We start from the raw sequence: 21,924 nt of genomic DNA on the forward strand, positions 1-21,924 counted from the left end.
CTGCAAAGATCCTGTTTTCAAAAAAGGTCACATTCTGAGGTTCTGGGTGGATATACATTTGGGGGGAGACAGTATTCAACCCCCTACAGGTTCCAAGTAGCACAGCTTGGAAATCAATGCACTAAACTCTGCACCTATTGAAGGCAGGCCTGCAGTTTTACACCCCCAGCTTCTAGCACATGTCATAGAATGCTGTTTTTAAAATGTTGCCTGGAATTCATACCTCTACATTCACAGCAGCATTATTCACAATAGCAAAAAGGTAGAAACAACCCAAATGTCCATAGAAGGAAGAACGGATAGAGAGAATGTGTTATATACATACAACAGAATATCACTCAGCCTTAAAATAGAAATGGAAATGGAAATGGAATTCTGCCACACGCTGCAACATGGATGAACCCTGAAAGCATTACGCTAAGTAAAATAAGCCAGACACAAAAGGACAAATACTGTGTGATTCCACTTACAAGAGGTACTTAGAATAGTCAAATGCATTGAGACGGAAAGTAAAATGGTGGTTACCAGGGTCTGCAGAGAAGAAGGAATGGGGAGTTAATGTTTAACTGGTACAGAGTTTCAGTTTGGGATCCATGAAAAAAGTTCTGTAGATGGACAGTGGAAACGTTCGCAGCTTTCTCGGCCTGAAGCCAGCCCCATCCTGCGTCTTTGGGAGGTAAAAGCGTTTATTACTTTTGACTCGCGGTCTGAACCCGGTTCGGCGTGGCAGGCATCCTTGCACTTGCTCACCCCAGCCCCCAGCAGAATAGAAGGGGGAGTCCAGAGAGCCCAGGGAGGTCTTTGAGTGTGTCTGCGGGCATCCGTCTGCCCATCCACTCGGCCACCCGCCTACGCTTTTATGGAGCAGCTACAGTGTCAGGCCCTCCCTGTGAGAAATCCACACTGGGAGTTATTGCAAGCGCACATCTTGAGCTTCTGAATATTCATGAGGGAAGCAGAAAGGCCAGTGCTAAAGGGGGGAGAAATAGTAATTCATAAATATTAATAAAGGCAGGCCACATGCACCAAGTAGGGCTAGGAATGTTAACGAGAAGATGACGTCCGGGGCCTGCGCGTGCCCGTTGGGCGGGTGCCCGGCGCGGGCGCGGCCCCCGGAGCCCGGGCACGAGCGCGGGGGAGGTGGGGGAGGGGGCGGAGGGGGCGGGGTGGGGAGGAGGGGGCGGAGCCGGGCGCCGGCGGAGCTGCGAGGGGAGCGCTCGCTAGCTCGCGGCTGCCGCTGTCGCTGAGCTGCGCACCGGCCGCTCCCCGCGGCCAGTGGATGGGGGTGTCCAGCTGAGCCCCGCGATCCGCCTCCCTCCTCCAGGACCCGCACAGGTGCAGTCGCGGGGGGCGACCGTAATCCAGACCGACCCACTGCCGTGGGTGGGGGTGGACGGGGGTGGGGAAGGAGGCCCCGCGACTTGGGATGCTCCGGCCGGCAGGTCTGGGGGCGCCGAAGCTCCGCACCCAGGACGGTCCCATCCCGGAATCGGAAAGGAAGAGCCGGGAGGCCGTCGCCCTCCTGCCCAGCCCTTCACGGGAGAGCAGCGGGGCGCAGCGCCCGGCGCCGGGAGATACCGGATGATGGGCACTTCAAGCATCGTCAGAGCCTCGGCCCCCCAGCCAGGCGTGTGTGCGTGTGTGTGTGTGTGTGTGTGTGTGTGTGTCGAGAGGCGGCGCGGTTTGGGGACTGGGGGAGGCAGGGAACGCAGCCCGATGGTGCTGGAGCAGTGGGTCGGTACCTTCTCCCAGGACCGTTATCTGGTCCGGCTCCCTTCAACGCCCCAGAATCATCTATGCCTCTAAGAACCTGACTCCGCACCCCGCCCGTGCCCCTCCCTGGGACGCCGAGCCTCTCCCCAGGGACCGTGCATTCCTGCAGTGTCACAACCGCTGGCAGCTGCCGCAGACGCTGGCGGAGCGATTGTTTTACCGCGAACAGGTCGGAGAAAGGACGGGCGTGATGGTGGTGGGGCACCCTGCCCTCCTGTGGGCCCAGGGCCTCTGGGGCTGGGAGCGCATCTGACGGAGCCCCCAGGGGGTATATCACAGCCCTCTCTTCTTCCCTCTTCCCTATCCCTGCCCTACTCGCCGCGACACCTCCTGACCCCCTCCGCTCCCATGTCCCGGTCTTGTTTGGCTAAAAGGGCCGTGGCCCTTGGAGTATGCGTGCGGCCTGCGCGGGATGCCCCGGCTTTCTCGGAGCTCCAGGCATTGTGCTGCTTGGAGGAGCCTTTCTTTACCCCAACAGACTGGGGGAGGGGGATGTGAGATGAGGGTGAATGGAGCAGCAGGAGGAGGGGGAAGGGGGAAGCAGAACCACAAAGGGGTTGCTGACTTCTATGCGGTGAAATACGCTCTTTCCGTCAAAATGGGCAGCTTGGCACGGACGTGTACGCTGACTGGGTTTTGCTGAGGAGCAGTGGGAAACCGAAGGTGGGTCAGTGGAGGGCAGCTTTAGGGATGGTATGGGGGGTGGGGTGGGCATAGAATCAACTGGTCTGTGGGGCAAGTAGTGGGAAGAAGGGGAGATGGAATGGGGCCTGTGTGGAGGTGCAGAGGCCCAGCAGGGGGAGGCATGGTGAATTCTCTGCTGCTCCGCTCAGCAAAGCAGGCACTGGGAAACGGTACTGCAGCCCCGAGCTGCAGCTACTATGCATCATTGTGCTGCACGAGAGGCTTACCGTGTGTTTCCTACTGGGTCTCTGTTAAGTTCTGAGCCGTCTTTTCTTTTCCAAATTACACCATCTCTTGGGAACCAAAATAAATGGAATAGATTATAGGACATAAGCAAACTATAGTCCTGCACTCTTGTTGTACGATAAAGAGAAAAAGACAAGACCACCCTCCTATGGTTCCTTCTTTCTTCACATATTTTTTTTTTCAAATTGATTTTGGAAGTATAGAGAAAGAGGATAAGCTCTCAATTGAATTATCCCTAGCTTTTAAGGGAAAGAAGCTTCTGAAATGAGCTGTGACTGAAGACAGGGGCAAGCTTGCCAGGATGCAAGAGTAGGACATCTCATTTCGGGGGCAAAGTTACCCCACCAAGAGAGAAGAGCAAAAGAAGGAGAGAAGGCGAACCGTTTAAGGACTGCCAGCTCCAACCCAGAGACCCCTCCTTGAGGCCTTGGTGGGGTCAGTCAGATGCCTGGCTCTCACCTCCTCTGCCACAGCCTGGGCTCTTTCTACAAATTCTGGACTCAGTTTGGGTGTCAAGTGACTTTGATTTTCAATGCAGGCTCTCAGTTTTAGCTTCATCCCCAGCTGGTCGTTCATGCGGAGTTTCTTGGCTCCTGGGTAGTGAGTGAGTTGATAAAGAGAAATCAGGCTATATTGCAGATTGTTCAAATGATCACATTTCTGAACTTTAGAGCTGTGATATCCATTTCTTCTTTTATAATCTTCTAGGTGAATCTATTTTCTCTAGAGCCTGGGCTGAGGATAGGTGCTTTCAGGATAATCTTCTTTGTTGCCAACGCTCAAAACTCAATCGTAGCCCTAGGTTCCACTTGGCTCGCCCTCTTGTTACTGGTTAATGATATAGATTGTGCTGTTTCAAATCAGCACCCTCCTTGATATCACCTTCTCACACCAGCTCCCTTGTCCCCTCCAGGAAGAGTACAGATTTAAAGGAAGTGTAAATATCTGGAATACCAGCTGGTTAGCTTTCACGTCTCTCTGAAATGGAACCAGTGATCTGAGTGGCTTTGACCACATGAATTGAAAATAGCAGGGGTGCCTTAGTAAAAAAGATGGTAACATTCATTCAGCAATAGTTCTCTCATTTGATAAGCATTTTGAAGCATCGCACATGGAATATCATGGCAAGGATAGTTTTTCTTTTCCTTGAAGCACTCTCACCCCACATTTCCACGTAACTAAGCTAGCCTCGCTTTCCTAATATTATTGACATTTACTGGATACTTCATGTATTCCACACATTGTGCTTAGCCCTTCAAAGATTATCTCATTTACTCCACAAAATAACCTCCAATATAAGTGCTATTTAAACCCCATTTTATGGATGAGGAAGCTGAGTCAGAGAGGCTTATATTTTGCCCAAAGTCTCATAGCTATGAAGTAATAGGAACAGGATTGGAACCTGGGGCCCGGCACTTAACCATCAGAGTCCTTCCTCTCTCAGTACAAATCCCTTGTCTGTAAAACCTTCCTTACTCTCAGTTGCACTCAGTGATCTTTTCTAAACTCACTTTTTTGGCTCTTGGGGATTCCTAATCTTTTTTGTGCTATGGGCCACTTTAGCAATGTAGAGAAACCTCTGGGATCCTTCTCTGAATATGCTTTTAAGTGCATAAAATAAAATATGGTTATATTCAAAGAGCCCTTAGGGGTCTGTCGACCATAGGTGAAGAACCTCTAGCTGGCAATTAGTTGTGTGTATATTACTTAATAGCTGGATTGTCCAATATGGTAGCCCCTAGTCATAGGTGGATATTGGACACTTGAAATGTGGCTGGTCCACATGGAGACATACTGTGAATGTAAAGTACACACTGGATTTCAAAGACTTAGTATGAAAAAAGAATGTAAAATGTCTCATTAATATTTAAAAATATGGATTACATTTTGCAATGGCAACATTTTGTATATATTAGATTAAATAAACTATACTATTAACATATATCAATTAAAAGTATTAAGTTAATATGTTATTAAAATTAACTTTCAGAGGTATTAGCGCTATACCAACACCTTCATTTCAACAAACGAGGAAATCAGGACCCACAATGCTTGTCACTCAGCCAGCCTTTGGCAGGTCTGTTGGCTCTTGAGCCTGTGTTCTTTCCAAGCTGTCATAATACTGCTTTTATATCTTTTTGTATTCCAAAAAGATATTTTTGTATTTTATGTTGCCTTTGCAAACTGTAAATACTCAGAATATGTTTTGATGAGATGTGGTAACTGACTTAATCCCAGTAAAATCCCAGTAAGAACTATCCAGGTTCTTACCTGGTATGCCCTCTGCCTCGCTTATTTAGAGTTTTAGTTTTGTAGGTAGAGGTGGAGAATGGCAGTCCTGGGGCAGAAGCCGTGGTTTTTGCTGTCTGTTTGGTCCTCTTGAGGTAGTGGTTCCAATTTAAGCATCTATCTGGATCAGTCATCACGTAGATAGGAGGGAAAAGTTTGGTTGCCTTGCCGTGTTCCAGAGAAGGAAGCTGAGTAGGTAGAGAAGGGTACGATAGACAATAATGCTTGTGCTGCCTGCAATGGAACATGAAAACTGTGTGAGGGGGACGGAAGATCATTTGTCAGTGAGCACACATTGATTGATTGCCTTGCCGCAGGCAGTGTGTGCTAGAAACCATGGAGGGTATCCAGAGGACATCTCTGCCCTCGAGGAATTTAAATTAAAATTGGGGAAGGGCTTGGATGTACACACGGATGGATAAATCACAGCCAAAGGCAATGTATGTAGAGGACCCGGAGCTGCTGGGAAATGAAGGGAGGTGAGTGTACAGCCTTCCAGGGTGTAGTGCCCAAGGTGGTTGTGGAGTCTGGGCTTTGGAGCACATGAGTCTCTGGGTCTTGTCTCTTACAGGGTACTAAGTCGTTTAATCTGTTCTTCTAGTTTCAGACATATGCTGTGTGTCTGGGAAAAACTCAGGTGCTGGTTTGAAAGTCTGTATTAGTGTTCAATTAGTCTATCATTTATTGATGAGACTAATAATATCCAGGTCCATGAAGCCCTATCCAAAACCCCTGGGGCCAGGCATGTTTCAGAATTTAGATTATCTCAGATTTTGGAAGGCAATAATAGAGTGCATATTCTGCATATCATCCCCCAGGGCCTGGGGCAGCAATCTCTATAATTTAAAAAAATTTAAATTTCTGCAGCAAAACACACTAAATGGGATAAATTAAAACCATGAACAGCTCTATATTCATGTAGATCAGGTTTAGTTGCCAAACGTGTTTAGGTCAGGGTAGGTTTTACCACCAAATAAGTTACGAAAAACTTCCAGTTTTTTTTTTTTAATTATTTTATTTTATTTATTTATCTCTGGCTGTGTTGGGTCTTCGTTGCTGTGCACGGGCTTTCTCTAGTTGCAGCAAGCGGGGGCTGCTCGTCATCGTGGTGCACGGGCTTCTCATTGCGGTGGCTTCCTGTTGCGGAGCATGGGCTCTAGGCGCAGGGGCCTCAGTAGTTGTGGCGCGTGGGCTCAGTAGTTGTGGCTCATGGGCTCTAGAGCGCAGGCTCAGCAGCTGTGGCACACAGGCCCAGATGCTCCGCGGCACGTGGGATCCTCCCAGACCAGGGCTCGAACCTGCGTCCCCTGCATTGGCAGACGGATTCCTAACCACTGTGCCACCAGGGGAGCCCAAACTTCCAGTTTTGAGAGCACATGGTTAGGGATGTGGACCTATCGTAATAGTAATAATAATAATAATAATAATAGAGAACATAAACTGAACAACATAGACGTTTATTATCTGCCAGGCACTGTTCTAAGCACTTACCAGTGTTTACTCCCTTAACCCTTAGGACAGTCCTTTGAGATAGGTCCTGTTATTATTTCTGTCCTGAGAAGAATAAAAGGGAGCACAGAGAAGTTAAGTTACTGCTAGGGTCACAGCTGGTAAGGGGCAGAGCAGGATGCAAACCTGGGCAGTCTGGTCGGGAGGCTGCATGCTTAACCATTAGGCTTTGTTTTTTGGAGCAGGGAATTGGAAGCAGGTGTGCCTCCAAAATGTATGCTAATTAGGTTAGCATTATTCACACTAACAATGATATTTGAACTCCTTAAGGGTATAATGGTGAGGAAGTACGGAAGCGATGGACCAGTAAAGTGGAAGTTTTGTTTTTAAAGGGATGAGAGTTATGGAATCAGTGATTATGGTTCCTCAGCAGAGGTGGCACAAAAGTCCAGTCCAAACTCACATTACCGTGTTTAATTCTTCTAGATAAACGAATCCGGAACATTGCAGTTGTCCTGTTGCTGTGCAAGAATGGAGGCCCCACTGGTGAGTTTGGATGAAGAATTTGAGGACCTTCGGCCCTGCTGCTCGGAGGACCCAGAAGAGAAGTCACGGTGTTTCTACGGCTCATCTCCCCACCATCTAGAGGACCCCTCCCTCTCTGAGCTTGAGAATTTTTCTTCTGAAATAATCAGCTTCAAGTCCATGGAGGACCTGGTGAATGAATTTGATGAGAAGCTCAATGTCTGCTTTCGGAACTACAACGCCAAGACCGAGAACCTAGCTCCCGTGAAGAACCAGTTCCAGATCCAAGAGGAGGAGGAGACCCTGCAGGATGAAGAGTAAGCTGTCTTAATTGCCCTCTCTCGCCTCAGATTAGAGCCCTGGAATCTGGGGCTCCTTGACATAGAACGAGTTTCTGTCCTTGGGTTCATGGCATATTACTTATATTTTTCTCTGTGAGGCAGTGCCCTGGTAACTGCTGACATTGTTCAGTTATGTCTCTTTACAGTTACTCACAGAGCTTTCTTAAGTTGAAACCACAAAGGAATGAAGGAGTTTTAGGAAATGGGTTTTCCTAGATGCAAAATTGAATTTCAGGAGCATGGTACATTTGGGGGTCTGTCTATCTTCAGCTTTCTTTATATCCATGGTAACCCACCCAGATATTAGAAATAAGGACCAGAAAAAAATTTAATTAACTGTGACAGAGGAATATATGTTGTTGGAACAATTTGCTTTACAAAACACCAGGATTGTGAAAATCTCCAAATTGTTTATAACCCCTCAGGACTGGAAAAATTATCTACAAATGTTAAGATATGTCCAAATAAGAAAGCATACACATTGAACCAAGAGAACAGGGAATTGCCCTGGACACAACAAAGGTGATAACCAGGTGAAGTGGCTTTTGAGTACGCAGATTCCCTGTGTCACTTACCAGCCACCTTCCAGGGTCTTAACAGAAGTCAAGAAAAGGAATTTGAGAAAAGTGCTGTTCAAGGAGGGACTAAAAAAGAGAAGAAGCGGGTAATTTGTCATATAAATTAAAGAAAGGTGTTTGGGGCATTTAGTAAAAATAGGCGTAAATTCCCCATAGGGATAAAATATGCATCAACTGTTCTTTAGGGATCACACAAGAAATGTCAAGTAGTTGGCAGTAGAAGTTTGGAGCAACTGCACTTTTGGTTTCTCTTTTTATGGACTTGGGTGGGAAAAGTTGCCCATGAGTAAGTGGGGGAAGAGGTTTGTCCCACAGGATTGAACCTGATTGTATTGGGCAGGTAGTTGCTTATTTGATGACTACCGAGACTGTATCTCTGTGAATACAAGGGTTGTATATCTGTCTTATTCATTATTATCTCTCCACTGTGTGATTCAGCACATGGTGTGTAGTAAGTGATCAAATAATATTTTTGGAGTGAATATTGAATATCGAATGACCTGGATGAGCAATAATAGCTAGCCTCGTAGGTGCATGTAATGTACTTCTAGGCCCACGCCACTTCCTTCTTTTCTTTTTAATTAATGCTAGCCTGAAGGCATGATCACAGCGAACATTTCACTCTGGTGACCAGTACTATAACTGTGGGCTACGTGTTTCAATTCAATCTTAAGTTTCAAATTGATTCTTTTAGATTCTGAGCCTTTTATAATTTGCTCAGCTCCTCGAGGTCAAAAAAGAATGGCTCTGGGGCTTCATTATACAGAGTAGCTTTTACTGTTATCTACTTCATTGCACCAGGCAATGGACTAGAAACACGATGAACTGTGATTTTCATACTCTCACTAACTCGCTGTGTGACCTTGGGCTTGTCACTTAACTCTGGTTGACTGCATGGGTCCTCATCTTTGGAACTTCCCGAGCTCAATCTTGATGAAGCAGGGTTAAGGACTTGCCAATAACCTAATTTCTCACCTCACCCAGGCTGTGCTCGGAAAATTCCTTTTGCTTCCAACAAATCATTTCTCCCCTGTCTAAACCACCCCTTTGCCTCATTAAGGACAGAGGCTCAGCAAGCAGGTTCTTACTCTTTCTCTAATTTCTCTAATTTCTCTAATTTCTCTTACTCTTACTCTAATTACCATCACATGGGATTATTAGTCTTATCCTGATTTTTCTGACTTGCCTGCCTCATTGACTGCCTCAGCTAAATGACCAAAGGTTGGATAATTCCTTAGAGGTAAAATATGATTTGGGGATAGTGTGGTGGGAAGAATCTGGGAAGAGAAATCGTAACACAGTGTTTCTAGGCATTCCACGTATCTAAAGCTTTACAACTTAAAATAAAAATTTGAATTAAATTACACACTTTGCTTTAGAGACACCTATCAAGCTATTTCAACTGTAAAATTATGATGAGGTAAAAGAAAAAGATAATTTAATATCCAGCACGGTTAATAGTCTCCTGAGCCCAGCTCTGGTGTTCTAATAAACTTGCTTAGGTTTAGTAGTTAGAGATTTCATCCACCAATGAGTGGAAAGTGTTTTGGGTGGGTTAGAACTACACAATAGAGGCTTCAAACAAAAACAATGAAATTCTTGGTCAAACTAACCTCCTGAAAGATAGCACGAATCAGAAAGCAGGGTCAGTGATTCCCTTTGAAGTTTTGACTTCTTTAGTTTTCATTTGGAACTATGTGTCTCAGAGGGAATTGGCTGAGATATTAACTCTTCTCCGATTTGTCAGGGCAGGGAAGTCCTAGGCATTAAAAGAGAGTCAATGTGTATCAATATGTATTTCTTGTTTCTAAATTTAGAAAATATTCCAGAATCTCTTCTTTGCATATGTAGGAACACCCTTTCCTTCGTCATAAGAGATCCGACCTGGAGACCTACAGAGTGGGAATGGTCAGCCCTCACCCCACTTCCTACTTCACTGGGGTCCCTGTCTTACAAGGACCCTGGAGACAGAGGGGCCAAACATGTGAGAACACTGACAGTTTCCTGTCTTTCCGGTAGATTTACTGGATTAAAGGTCATGTTAAAAATCAAGTTCGCATGATAAATAAACAGCCTGTAGTCAACCATGCTTTAAGTCGAAGAGAGGTGAATCCCAAATAATCAGATAGGGAAAGTCGACAGATGCCTGTGATTTTTAGGAAAGTTAACTCTCTTCTCAGAGGTTCAGTTTCCCCGTGTGGAAGGCAGAGATAGTATGGATTCTATTGAAGCACTTGAAAGAATCTAAAAAGTTGTTCAAAGTCATTGATGTGTTAATAATTCATAATTCCCAAGTATTAACAGCAAAAGTATACTCATGTTAACACACATCTAAGTGTGGATATTGGCCTGACTCGACACAAATAAAACTGGACAAGGGCAGTAGCCAGCCTAGAGGGGCTTAAGGGAAATGTTCCCAAGTTGGAATTCTAATAAGCACTATAAGCTGTCTACCATATTGTCAGGAATAGGTATATAGGGGTGTGTGTGTGTGTGTGTGTGTGAGTGTGTGTGTGAGGATTGATGTAGCCTTGATAGCTATGTTGCCAGTTCCAGACCCAGATTTTTGGATACGTGTCTTGTTCAACTTGTTCTGTTTGGTTTGCTCATCCTCTGCTAGCATCCTTTTCCAAACCCCTAGCCCTCCATGGTGAAAGATAGTTACAGTCATTTCTATAGGCATCTAAGCCCAAGATATAAAATATGCACATGAAAAGGCTTTTCTGTTACTACAGGGACTGAGGGAGCAAATTGGATCTCAGGTGCCATGGCAGCATAATGACGAGAATGGAGGGAACCTGTTTAATCTTAGTTCTTTGATGAAAGATATAGTGGATAGCTTTCAAAGTCTCCTTTCCCCGAGATAAGAGTAAATAGCAGGACGCTTCTCAGGAAGTGGAGTTTTACAGGCCACCCAGGATGCCTCTAACAGGGAATATATCTCTTCCCAAGAACCCTGCTTAGGATAAGATGGATAACCTCTCTGGGGAGGAAAGTCCGTCCCATTCTCTCCCTCACAGAAAGCTTTGTGTTTTCCCCTCCCACCGCCGTCCTTCGTTCCCGTGCCTGCCTGCCTGCCTGCCAGGGTGCCTGCCTTTGCCGTCCATTTAACCTTCCCCGGGCTGGAGATCGAGACAGAAAGCAGGCGTGTACCCTTGCTGACCTTGCCATTTCTCCTTTCATAGATTGATGAAAGCACCAGGTCCAGAATAATGCAGTTATAGACTTTTCACGCAGAGCCGGCTGCTGAACTGCTGTTCTAGGTTGTGATTTGGAACTTGGCATATTGTTCTGATGCCCATGCCCATCGTAAAGTTCATAAAGAATTGGAATAGCTAAGTGGGTAGGAATATAGGCTCTGTAGCTGTATTGCCTGGGTTCAAATCCTACATCTGTCATTACTGGCTGTGTGAATTTAGATGAGTTAATTAACTTCTCTATGTTTCAGGTTTTTTTTTCTCAGTATCTGCCTTATAGAGTTGTGACGAATGAATGAATTAATCCACAGAGAGTTTAGGGTAGTACCTGGCTTAAGCATAGTAAATGCTCAGTAAGGTTGGCTGCTATGGTTATTATTGTTAAATGGGCACTGAATGAATATGGGAAGGGTGTGCAAGGGATGACAAAGAGATGAGAGTCATTCTATTAAAGGTTGCTTATGAACCTCAAAGGATAAAAAGTATGTCCATCAGAAAGCAAGAAGAAAACTTGGAACAGAAAAAGGATGGCTTGATATCCCGAGGAGATAAAGGTTTAGGGAATTGTCACTAAAAGTCTAGAATTAGAAGATAAAATCCAGAGTATGTCAGTGAAGGCTCAGGTGAGAAAAGTTGCCACCCTGAATGATTTAAGGCAGTCTCCAGTTGCCACTTTAAGGATATAAACAGTTTCAAGGTCATTGGAAAGTGTGCTGTCCGTTTAAGGTCCCAGCTTCCATCCTATCTAGGAGAGGTACAAAAGGCTCCTGCCTGTTTTGGGCTTTGCTGAATTTTATTTTTCCAGGCGCTTGCTGCAGGGTCAGACCCGAAGGTCAGTGCCTGCATGCGTGTTGTTCATTCTCGACGCAGAGAGTGTAATGCAGTGATGCACGGAGGACTTGACTGCTGACCTTCCTAGTGGGTGTGGCGCTGGGACTTTTGGAGACAGCAAATCATATTTGCCTCTTGGCTTTAGAATGCTAATGAGACTTGGATTTAGAATTAGGCTGGATTAATGAAACTCTAATAGTGCTTGATGGAAACTGGATTATCACCCATGTTTAAGACGTAGACTGAAATCCTGCTGAAGAGATGTCGAATGAACACTTGATGGGGTCTCTCCAAGTGCCTGCTTGTAATCGTACTACAGAAAATGAATAAGTGGATAACCAAAGCAGTGCCATTAAATTGTGTTTTCTTGGGTTGCTTTTTTTTTTATCACCAAATTGTGTTTTTATCACCAAATAGGAAAATCTCCTTGATTATATACCCGTATGTCATATGTCATTCCAGATTTTATATATGTTAAGAACACTCCCCTCCCCCACTTTATGTATCTGGTTTCAAGTGTCTGTGCTCTGATATATATATATATACATACATATACATATATATATATACACATCTTGCTATATATATAAAATGTGCACTTATCTTTTCAGCATCTTACACCATACTTTGTCATGTTTTGGATTTGATCCGTATGTGTACATAGTTGCTTATTTTTAAATGACCATTTCCTTATATTAGTATATCTAAATAAATTGTACCTTCTTATACCTTGTTTCACAGGTATCATTCATGTTTGATGTGCACAGGCACCTGAAGGAGATTGCACTGAGCCCTCATTATTTCATTACCTAATATTAACTCAAGTGCTGCTGGCTTCCATGGATGGCATTCATTATTTTAGGAGCTTGGTTTACTGATTTACATTAATCTCTTAGTGTTGACTAATTTATTCATTTTCCTGTGTGTGAGAGTTTGTGACTTCAGGATTTTCCCCAATCCCCTCCCCATTTTTTTCCCCAAGAAAATCTTTCTGAAATAAGTGAGTTAAGCAAAGAGAATTGTAGAATACCCTTTCTTATAATGTACCTATCAGAACTGTAAAAAAGAAACGTAATAAAGGGAACCCCATCTTCCCCCACTAAAAACTAATTGTGCAGACAGTGGTGTATTTATTGGTTCCTTTCATATATTTTCTTTGGAGTCTCCATGATAGAGACAGGGCTCACTTAGACTCTACATTGCTAGAGGACAGGATTGTGCCACCCTGGGATCCCTAGAACATTTTGGGTAATAAGTAACTTTTAATAGCATTGGCATCTTCCCCTTACCTACATTAGATGTCAAGGAGTTAATTCTTGACCTTTTAGATTGCAGGCATCTGAAACTGAAATACAGTTAACCCTTGAACAGCATGGGGGATTAAGGGCGCTGACCCCCTGGGTAGTCGAAAAATCCATTTCCTGCTGTTTCTGCCTCAAAAACAAAGGAATTAGTAAACCACAAGGGCAATAAGCTGAAACAATTTGAATAGAAGCAGGACTCACACCCTACTTCTTTTGAGTCCACATATTGTGATCTCTAATCGAACACAAACTTTCCTCCACACTTAGTTAAAGTGAAGAAGTGTAAAATGAAAATATTGGTACTACAATATTTACTGGAAAAAAAATCCACATGTAAGTGGATGCTCACAGTTTAAACTCGTGTCATTCAAGGGTCAGCTGTGTATATAAACTAGACAATGACCCTGATCTTAATGAGATTCAGCCAGAAAATCTGCCCAGATCAATCTCTCTCTTACTCCCTCCCTCCCCTTCTTCTCATTCTTCTCTGCCCATAAGAAAGGAGACATGGGCATTTCTTAGGTTCATGAGACAGAAGCCATTTGGTTGAGGGGCAGATTTAGTTTCAGGGGCAGTTTATCTGTTGCCAGAGGTGTTTTACTTGTAGACGCTACCATTGGTTTCTCAATGGTGAGAAATTCCTCTTCTCTTAAGCAAACACCTTAGGCACTGAAGCTCCTGGCCAGGGTCCATTCTCTTGGCTCCTTCTCTCCTGGTAATGCCTGAAATTCAGTTTTTAAGCTACTTCGCTCCTGCATGCTGGAAGGCAGATGATCTCAGCTTGGCACACACAGAAGCCTCTCTCCTCCCCTGGCCCAGCTCTTCCTTCCTCCAGGCCAGGCCAGGCCACAGATGTGTGCTAATGAGAGCTTCTCTTTGTTTACAGGGTTTGGGATGCTCTGACAGACAATTACATCCCTTCACTCTCAGAAGACTGGAGGGACCCAAACGTGGAGGCTCTGAATGGCAACAGCTCTGAAACTGAGGTACCTCTCTGGGGCCCCCAGCTTAGCAGGGCTAGAGAAGCTGTGGATTCCAGTCAGAAAAACATTCAGTAATGCTACAGTCTTCCCCATTATGTAATGAAGCTCAACATCATAGCTGGGACAGTAGGAGTTGTGGAGGAAGTGAAAAATAAGATGAAGGGGGACATCCAGGGTGTATGAGGTGATGGGAATGATTGTAAAGACTGTAAAAGCAGATCACTTCTGTTGCTCATCACCGGCCTACAACATGCAAAATAAGGTGATCTGAAGTAGGAGAGGAGAGTGAACATAATGAGCTTTTTTTGTGTTCGAATAATGATGGTTAAAAAAAAAAATCAGGGTCTCCCATCTAAGATGGACAGTTCAGTCCCATCAAAAAGTCTTGACAGACTTGTGACAAGCTCAGGGCCTGGCTAATGGCCAGAGTGGGGACCCAGATAATAGTGAGGTGACCATGCAACGGGGAGGGATTCTTTATGAAACTCATTAAACAGGCACTTATATGGCTGGACCTGAGTCACAGTCTGTGGTTACTGATGCCGAAGAGGAAAGTAGCCTACGGACTTCTGAAAAAGTAAAGAGAATACTTATTTTGAGTTGACTTGCATAGGTTATGGAACGTGACCTTTCAGAATATCCAAATTGCCCCTCCTAGCTGAATATACATATAGAAAGCTAAATCATATAAGGGCTCTGTCCTTGCTAAAAGCCTGTTTCTACCTTGCTTAGTCTTCTAGTTTCAGTTATAAAGGAAATTTGACAATTTCTTATCAGGAAGGGCTGTGCAATTTTATTGCACAGCAAATGAGGGTGGGAGGTGGATCTGATCTTCCTAGGTGCTCCAGGATTGATTCCAAGGAAGAGCGAGAACCAGATTTCCCTTACTGGGCGACATTTCTGCAGATCATTGGCCAAAATAGCACAGCAAAGAGATCAGCAATTGGCCGATTTGTTGAAAAGGTGGCTGAATATCCTTTTTAATTCTTCTAATAATTAGCCATCCGAAATACTTAAAACCTCAAGAATAGACTTCGAAACGAAGAGATTCGCTACAACCCTACTTAGCATGGTTGTGGGATGTCTCAGGTCCTGTTTTGAACTCCCGAGCGCTTTATTTCTCTTGCGGTACTTATATGGATAGTGTTTAGTACTTACCCAAAATGCAAAGGAGAAGATAGGCAATAATGGAATAAACCTAGTTACTGAAATGAAATCAGGTCCGTCATGGTGCAAAAGGCAGATTTTGCTTTGTTATCTCCTTTGCCACCTTTCCAACTCATTTTGTGGATTAAGCCAAAGTATATATAAGATAGCCTACCCTTCAAAAGGACTCTAATTTATCCTCATTTGCAGATTTCCCTCAGGAGGGTTAATATTTCAGGGCAACCTGAATGACCCTGGGAAGGATGATCTTGAGCTCTGCTCCTTGTAGAATATTCTCCATCTGACCCACGGGAAAAGGACGGGGTAGCGAAAGTGGATGGATTAAGGTTGTTTTATTTTAGCCTCCTTTATTACCTGAATTCATTACAGTAGAAGCTCTTTTCACTGACATCAGTTTAAACGACTTGCTATATAACCAGTGCTCTGTATTCCTTCTGTAAAACATGCCAACCGAACGCCCTTGGCATGCGGCATGCACACGGCTGGTAGGCTTCTCTCTGGGAAGTCTTATCTCTTCTTCCACTTAGTTCATTGCCAAGAATCAGTTGTGTTTGTTCCCAAACCTGTTCATGCTTGTCCTTGTGACTGTAACTAACGTAATGAAATGTTATGGAAACTGTAGGGTTATGACTGCAAAGAGAGTCATTTTTGCTTTTATAAAATCAAAGTAACACATGTATGTAATTTTAAAAGTCAAATAATACTTTTAAAATAATACGAGACAACAAAAAATATAAACAGCAGTCTCTGACTTATCTTTCCCGGCTCCATAGAGGCAACCACTTCGACTTCTTATTGCTGTTTCTTTTGGCGGGTACCTACAATTTTCTAAATAACACATTTATGGTACTATTTCTTTGATTATCTAAAATGAATAATTTTGGCTGTTATCCATTATGGAAGATAAGATTTAAGTCTTTGGCATCACCTCAAATACTCACATTTGGCCTTCCCCTTGTCACCAATTAAATCAATATTACAAGTACACACTAGGGTCACTGTGTAAATACTATTTCTTGCTGAATCATGTAGTGTCTGTAAGAATATTTCCTCTCTTGTACAACTTCTTATTTAACCTGGAGTGAAGAATTGCCTTGTTTTTTCATTTGCTTAGTTTCCTGTATATCTATCATTAGTTCAACCCCAAACTCTGAGTGAACTCTACATCTCATACTATGTTTTAAAAAAATCGGATAGTCTTTCAATTCAATCAAAAAAAAAAAAAAATCCAAACTAGTACCCTCCATCTTTCTGCTATAAAGTAATCTGGTTGTACTCTAGATCTGGTGAAATCTTCATGTCTCCCTCTCCTGTCCTCTGACTGCCATGTTTTTATTTTTCTGGGTATGTTCCCTTGTTTTAGTGAAAAAAATTCAGTATATTCTTGAGAAAGGGTAGAGAGGAATATATTGGTTAGAATAGATGAGAGTGTCTTTATTCTCCCGTCATACACTTGATTGAGAATTTGACTTGATAGAGTTATTTTAGGCTGCAAGTGAATATTTACTCAGAATTGCAAAGCCATCATTCTCTTTTTCTCCAGCTTTCAGTGGTGATTGAGAAGCCCCATTTAGAATCCATTCTGATTCTTTGTCTTTTATATGTGACTCTCTTTTGGTTCTCTCTAGAAGCTTTCAGAATATTCTCTTTTTCCTTTCTCATTTCTTTTACAGTAATGTGCCTTAGAGTGAGCTTTATTTTTTCATTCAAATGAATTATAGTCCGTGGGCCCTTTCGACCTGGAAGCTCATGACTTTAAATTGTGGCATGGTTTCTTGTTATTTCTCTGAAGATGAATTATTTCCATTTTCTGCCTCTATTGAGATGATTATATGGTTTTCTCCTTTATTATGTCAATGTAATGAATTACATGAATTGAGTTTCAAATGTTAAATCAACCTTGCATTCTTGAGATTAAAGGCAACTTGGTCATGGTATGTTATTCTTTTCCTTTTTAATCATAGCTTTACTGAAGGATAATTGGCATACAATAAACAACACATGTTAAAGAGTGCAGCTTGATAGGTTTTGACATATGTATACGTCTGTGAAACCATCACCACAATCAAGATAGCAAGCATGTCTGCATGTCCATCACTCTTCCCTTTCACCCCCCAATCTTCAGGCAACTAGCTGCTGTCATCATAGATTAGTTTGCATTCTAGAATTTTGTATAGGTGGAATCACGCAGCATGTACTCTTTTTCTGGTCTGTTTTTTAAAACTCAATATAATCATCTAGATATTCATCCATTTTATTGCATGTATCTACATACATTCCTTTTTATTTCTGAGTAGTGTTCCATTATATGGATATACTATAATTTGCTTATTCATTCACCTGTTGATGGACATTTGGGTTTTTTCCAGCTTTTGAATATTGCCAGTGAAGCTACTATGAACATTCTTGTATAAGTCTTTTTGTGGACATGTCTCTGTTTCTCTTGGGTAAAAACCTATGAGTGGAATGTCTGAGTCATATTGTAAGTGTCTGTTTCACTTTTTAAGGAACTGCCAAACTGTTTTCCAGTTTGAGAGTTCCAATTATTCCACATCCTCACCAACTCTTGGAATGGACAGCCTTTTTGATTTTAGTCATTTGAGTGGGTATATAGTAGTATCTTATTTTAATTTGCATTTTCCTGGTAACAGATGATGTTAAGCATCTTTTCATGTGCTTATTCACAACCCATGCATCTTCTTTGGTGAAGTGCCTGTTCAGTCTTTTGCCCATTTTCTTAGTGGGCTGTTTGTGTTCTTAGTATTGAGTCATTGGAGTTCCTCATGTTAAAAGATAAAATGAGGCATATTAAATTTCTGAGAGTTTACCTGAGCAAAATTCTGTTCGAATCAGACAATGCCAAACCCAAAGCGGGTAGGAGTGCTCCATCGACAGGAATTAGAGGAAGGACTTTTACAGAGAAGAGGTGGAAGCAAAGGAAAGAAATTATCTGATTGGCTGTAGCTTGAGTGGTTGTATTATCTGGAAAAGCCTGGGTGGCTGTTTGTGAGTGGCTGTCCTTTGGTTTGAGTTCTTAACCTTGAGGCATTAGAGGTTTTGGTTTGCTTAGGAGGCTCCTGAAGCATTCAAGTCATCTCAGTCTAATAGCCTCTTTGTTTAATTATTTTAACACATATATTCTAGATATAGTCCTTTTTCTGTTGTATGTTTTACAAATATTTTCTTCTTGTCTATGGATTGCCTTTTAACTTTATTAACAGTACATTTGAAGAGCAAATGTTTTTTAAATGCGATGAAGTCCAGTTTATTCATTTGTGTTTAATAGTTTGTGCTTCTTATGTAGTACTTAAGAAATTGCCAAGCCCAGGGTCACTAAGATTTTTTTCTTAAGTCTTCTAGAAGTTTTGTAGCTTTAGCTTTTATATAGTTTATGATCCACTTCACGTTAGTTTCTGTATATGGTGTGAGGTTAAGGTCAGGGTTCATGTGTATGGCTACCCAATTGTTCTAGTACAATTCATTGGAAATATTCTTTCCATATTGAATTGTCTTGGCACCTTTGTTGCAAATCAGTTGACCTAAATGTGTGGATATATTTCTGAATTCTCTGTTCTGTTTCACTGATATATGTGTCTATCTTAATGCCAATACTATGCTATGTTCATTACTGTAGCTTTATAATAATGTCTTGACATAAAGCATAAGTCTTTCAACTTTGTTCTTTTTGTTCAAAGTTGCTTTGGCTATTTTAGGTCCTTTGCATTTCTGTATGAATTTTGGAATCACCTGATCAATTTGTACAAAGAAACTTGCTGGACATTCAACTGTGATTGTTTTAAATCTATAGAACAATTTATGTATGTAGATCAATGTTAATGTGATGAATTACACTAATTGATTTTCAAATATTAAACCAACCTTTCATTTTTAAGATAAATACCACTTAGTTGTGATAGATATCCTTTTCACATAATGTGGGATTTGATTTGTTTATATTTTATTAAGGATTTTTGCATCTATGTTCATGAGGAATCTTTCTTTTTAATTTTCTTTTCTTGTCATGTCATAAGGTGAATTGGGAATTTTTCTTCTTCTATTTTCTGAAAGAGTTTGTGTTATATTGGTATTATTTCTTCCTTAAATGTTTGATTGATTACACCAGTGAAACCATCTGGACCAGAGGTTTTCTCCGTGAAAGTTTTTGATTACAGATTCAATTCCTTTAATAGATATTGGGCTATTTAGATTTTCCACTTCTTCCTGAGATGATTTTGGTAAAGTGTGTTTTTTAAGGAATTTATTCATTTAATCTAAGTCATAGTATTGACCGCAAAGTTGTTTATGATATTCTCTCATTCTTCTAATGTTAGTAAGATCTATAGTGATGTTCCCTTTTTTATTACTGTTATTGTTGATTTGTGTTTTCTCTCTCCTTCTGTCCCTCTCCCTCACCCGCTTCTCATCAGTCTGTTTATGGGTTTATCACTTTTATTAATCTTTCCAGAGAACCACTTTTGTTTTTTTTTTCCTCTGTGTTTTTTCATTTTCTAGTTTGTTGATTTCTTCCCTTAACTTGATTGTATCCTTCTCTGTATTTAAAATAGGGTTTTATTTCACCCTTTATTTTTTAGGCTTCTAAGGTGGAAGCTTAGGTCATATTTTAAACTTCAAAAAAATGATCTTAGTGCATTTGGGCTGCTATAATAAAATACGACAGACTGGGTGGCTTATAAACAACAGAAATTCACTTTTCACAGTTATGGAGGCTGGATATCCATGATCAGGGTGCCAGCATGGTTGATTCTGGTAAAGGGCCTCTTCCAGCTTGCAGACTGTCAACTTCTGGCTATGTCCTCACAGGACACATGGTGCAGAGGAGCTCTGTGGAGCCTCTTTTATAGGAATACACTCCCATTGATGAGGGTTCCACCCTCCCCAGCACCTCCCCAAGGCCTCCTTATACCATCACATTGGGGGTTAGGATTTCAACATGAATTTTGGGAGGACACAAACATTTAGTCCATAGTAATAACATAAGCATCTTAAAACAATAAAATTTCTTATAAGCATTGCCTTAACTGAATCCCATAATTTTGATGTGGTATGTTTTCATTATCATTCAGTTCAAAATATTTTCCAGTTTTCTCTTTCTTTTTTGGCCTATGGGTTATTTAGAAGAATGTTTATAGATATTTTGTCATTGATTTCTAATTTAATTTTGTCAGAGAACAAAATCTGTAGAAATTAAATCTTTTAAAATATATTGAGACTGATATATGACCTAGCATATGTTGTATCTTAGTGAATGTACTATGTATCACTGAGAAGAATGTATATTCTGCAATTGTTGGTTGTGATGTTCTAAAAAGGTCAACTAGATTAAGGTGGTTTATAGTATGGTTGGATCCTTTATATTCTGATTTTTTGTCTGTTTATTTTATCAATTTTCAAGACAACAGTGTTAAAAATTTCCAGTTATTGCTGAGGATTTGTCTATTTCTTTCTTCAGTTCTGTTAGTTTTTGTTTTATATATTTTGAAGCTCTGTTATTAACTGCATACACTGTTATTATTGTTATGTCTTCCTGATTGACCCTTTTATCATTATGAAATATCCTTCTTTATCTCTGGTAATACTCCTTGTTTTGAAATCTGCTTTGTCTGATATGAATTTAACCACAACAGCTTTCTTATGCTGTTAGGTATACATTTTTTTCAATCCTTTTACTTTTCATCTATCTGCGCCTTTAAAATGTGTCTTTTATAGATTGTATGTAGTTGGGTCTTTTATATTCAGTCTGACAATGATAATCTGTGCTTTTTAGTTTATTGTGTTTAGTTCATTTGCATAGCATTTAGTTCATTAACATTTAACATAACATTACTAGTTTGTGTTTAGGTGTACCATCTTGCATTTCTATTTGTTCCATCTGGGTTTTTTGTTGTTATTGTTCCTCTGTTTCACCTTCTTTTGGGTTAATCAAGTACTTTTTGGTATTCCATTTTATTTCTACCTTTGGATTTTTAGTTATACCTCTTTGTGTACCTTTTTTTTAGTTGATGCTAGGTTGGCATCTGCTCTCTAGCATCTCTTTTGCTGTTGTCTTTTCTCCAATTCTCTTTGTCCCTGTGGGATATCCTCTTTTGATCCCCTTACTCTCACTTTAGCAGAGTTTCGGGAGATAACTGTGTGTGCTCAATCTCCCATGTACCTTCCTTCTACTATTACAAAAACAGAAACAGGAAACAAAAGTTGTGTTGTAATGTGGATGATGCAAGAAAGACTACATGAAATTCTACTCGGAGGTCCATCATGGAAGAAAAGGCCTTGGCCTTACGTTAGGAGCTTGGTGAATGAATAAATGTACATTTATGTTTTTAGGTCAAAATAATATGCTCGAGCTATGTATGTATGTATGATTATTATTATTCACAACTCTCCACTTTTAATTGGGTTTTTCAGTTAATGAACCTATTCTGTTCCTGACTGTGATGTAAAAGATGGTCTCTTTTATCCCTGTAACTTTAAATGATAGCAGATGGTGGTTCTCTTAGACAAGAGGAAATGGGAGTCTAGGACAGTAAGTTACATCCTTC

General features: G+C 41.7%; 1 protein-coding gene across 2 annotated transcripts in view; it reads left to right on the top strand.

Moving 5' to 3' along the window:
* Positions 1-1,151: 1,151 nt before the first annotated feature.
* FEZ1 (fasciculation and elongation protein zeta 1) overlaps positions 1,152-21,924 on the top strand; it is a 38,722-nt gene continuing 17,949 nt past the window's right edge. The window contains exons 1-4 of one of the 2 annotated variants that reach the window (XM_036862499.1): positions 1,488-1,629; positions 2,380-2,436; positions 6,928-7,283; positions 14,104-14,203. In XM_036862499.1, coding sequence (XP_036718394.1) covers positions 1,582-1,629; positions 2,380-2,436; positions 6,928-7,283; positions 14,104-14,203 — 561 coding nt within the window. In that variant the 5' untranslated portion in view covers positions 1,488-1,581. Of the gene's footprint in view, positions 1,336-1,487; positions 1,630-2,379; positions 2,437-6,927; positions 7,284-14,103; positions 14,204-21,924 lie in introns of those variants that run through there. The other variant, XM_036862500.1, reaches the window with a different exon arrangement.

Source organism: Balaenoptera musculus, chromosome 8 (genome assembly GCF_009873245.2).
Source record: "Balaenoptera musculus isolate JJ_BM4_2016_0621 chromosome 8, mBalMus1.pri.v3, whole genome shotgun sequence".
Taxonomy (NCBI): Eukaryota; Metazoa; Chordata; class Mammalia; order Artiodactyla; family Balaenopteridae; genus Balaenoptera; species Balaenoptera musculus.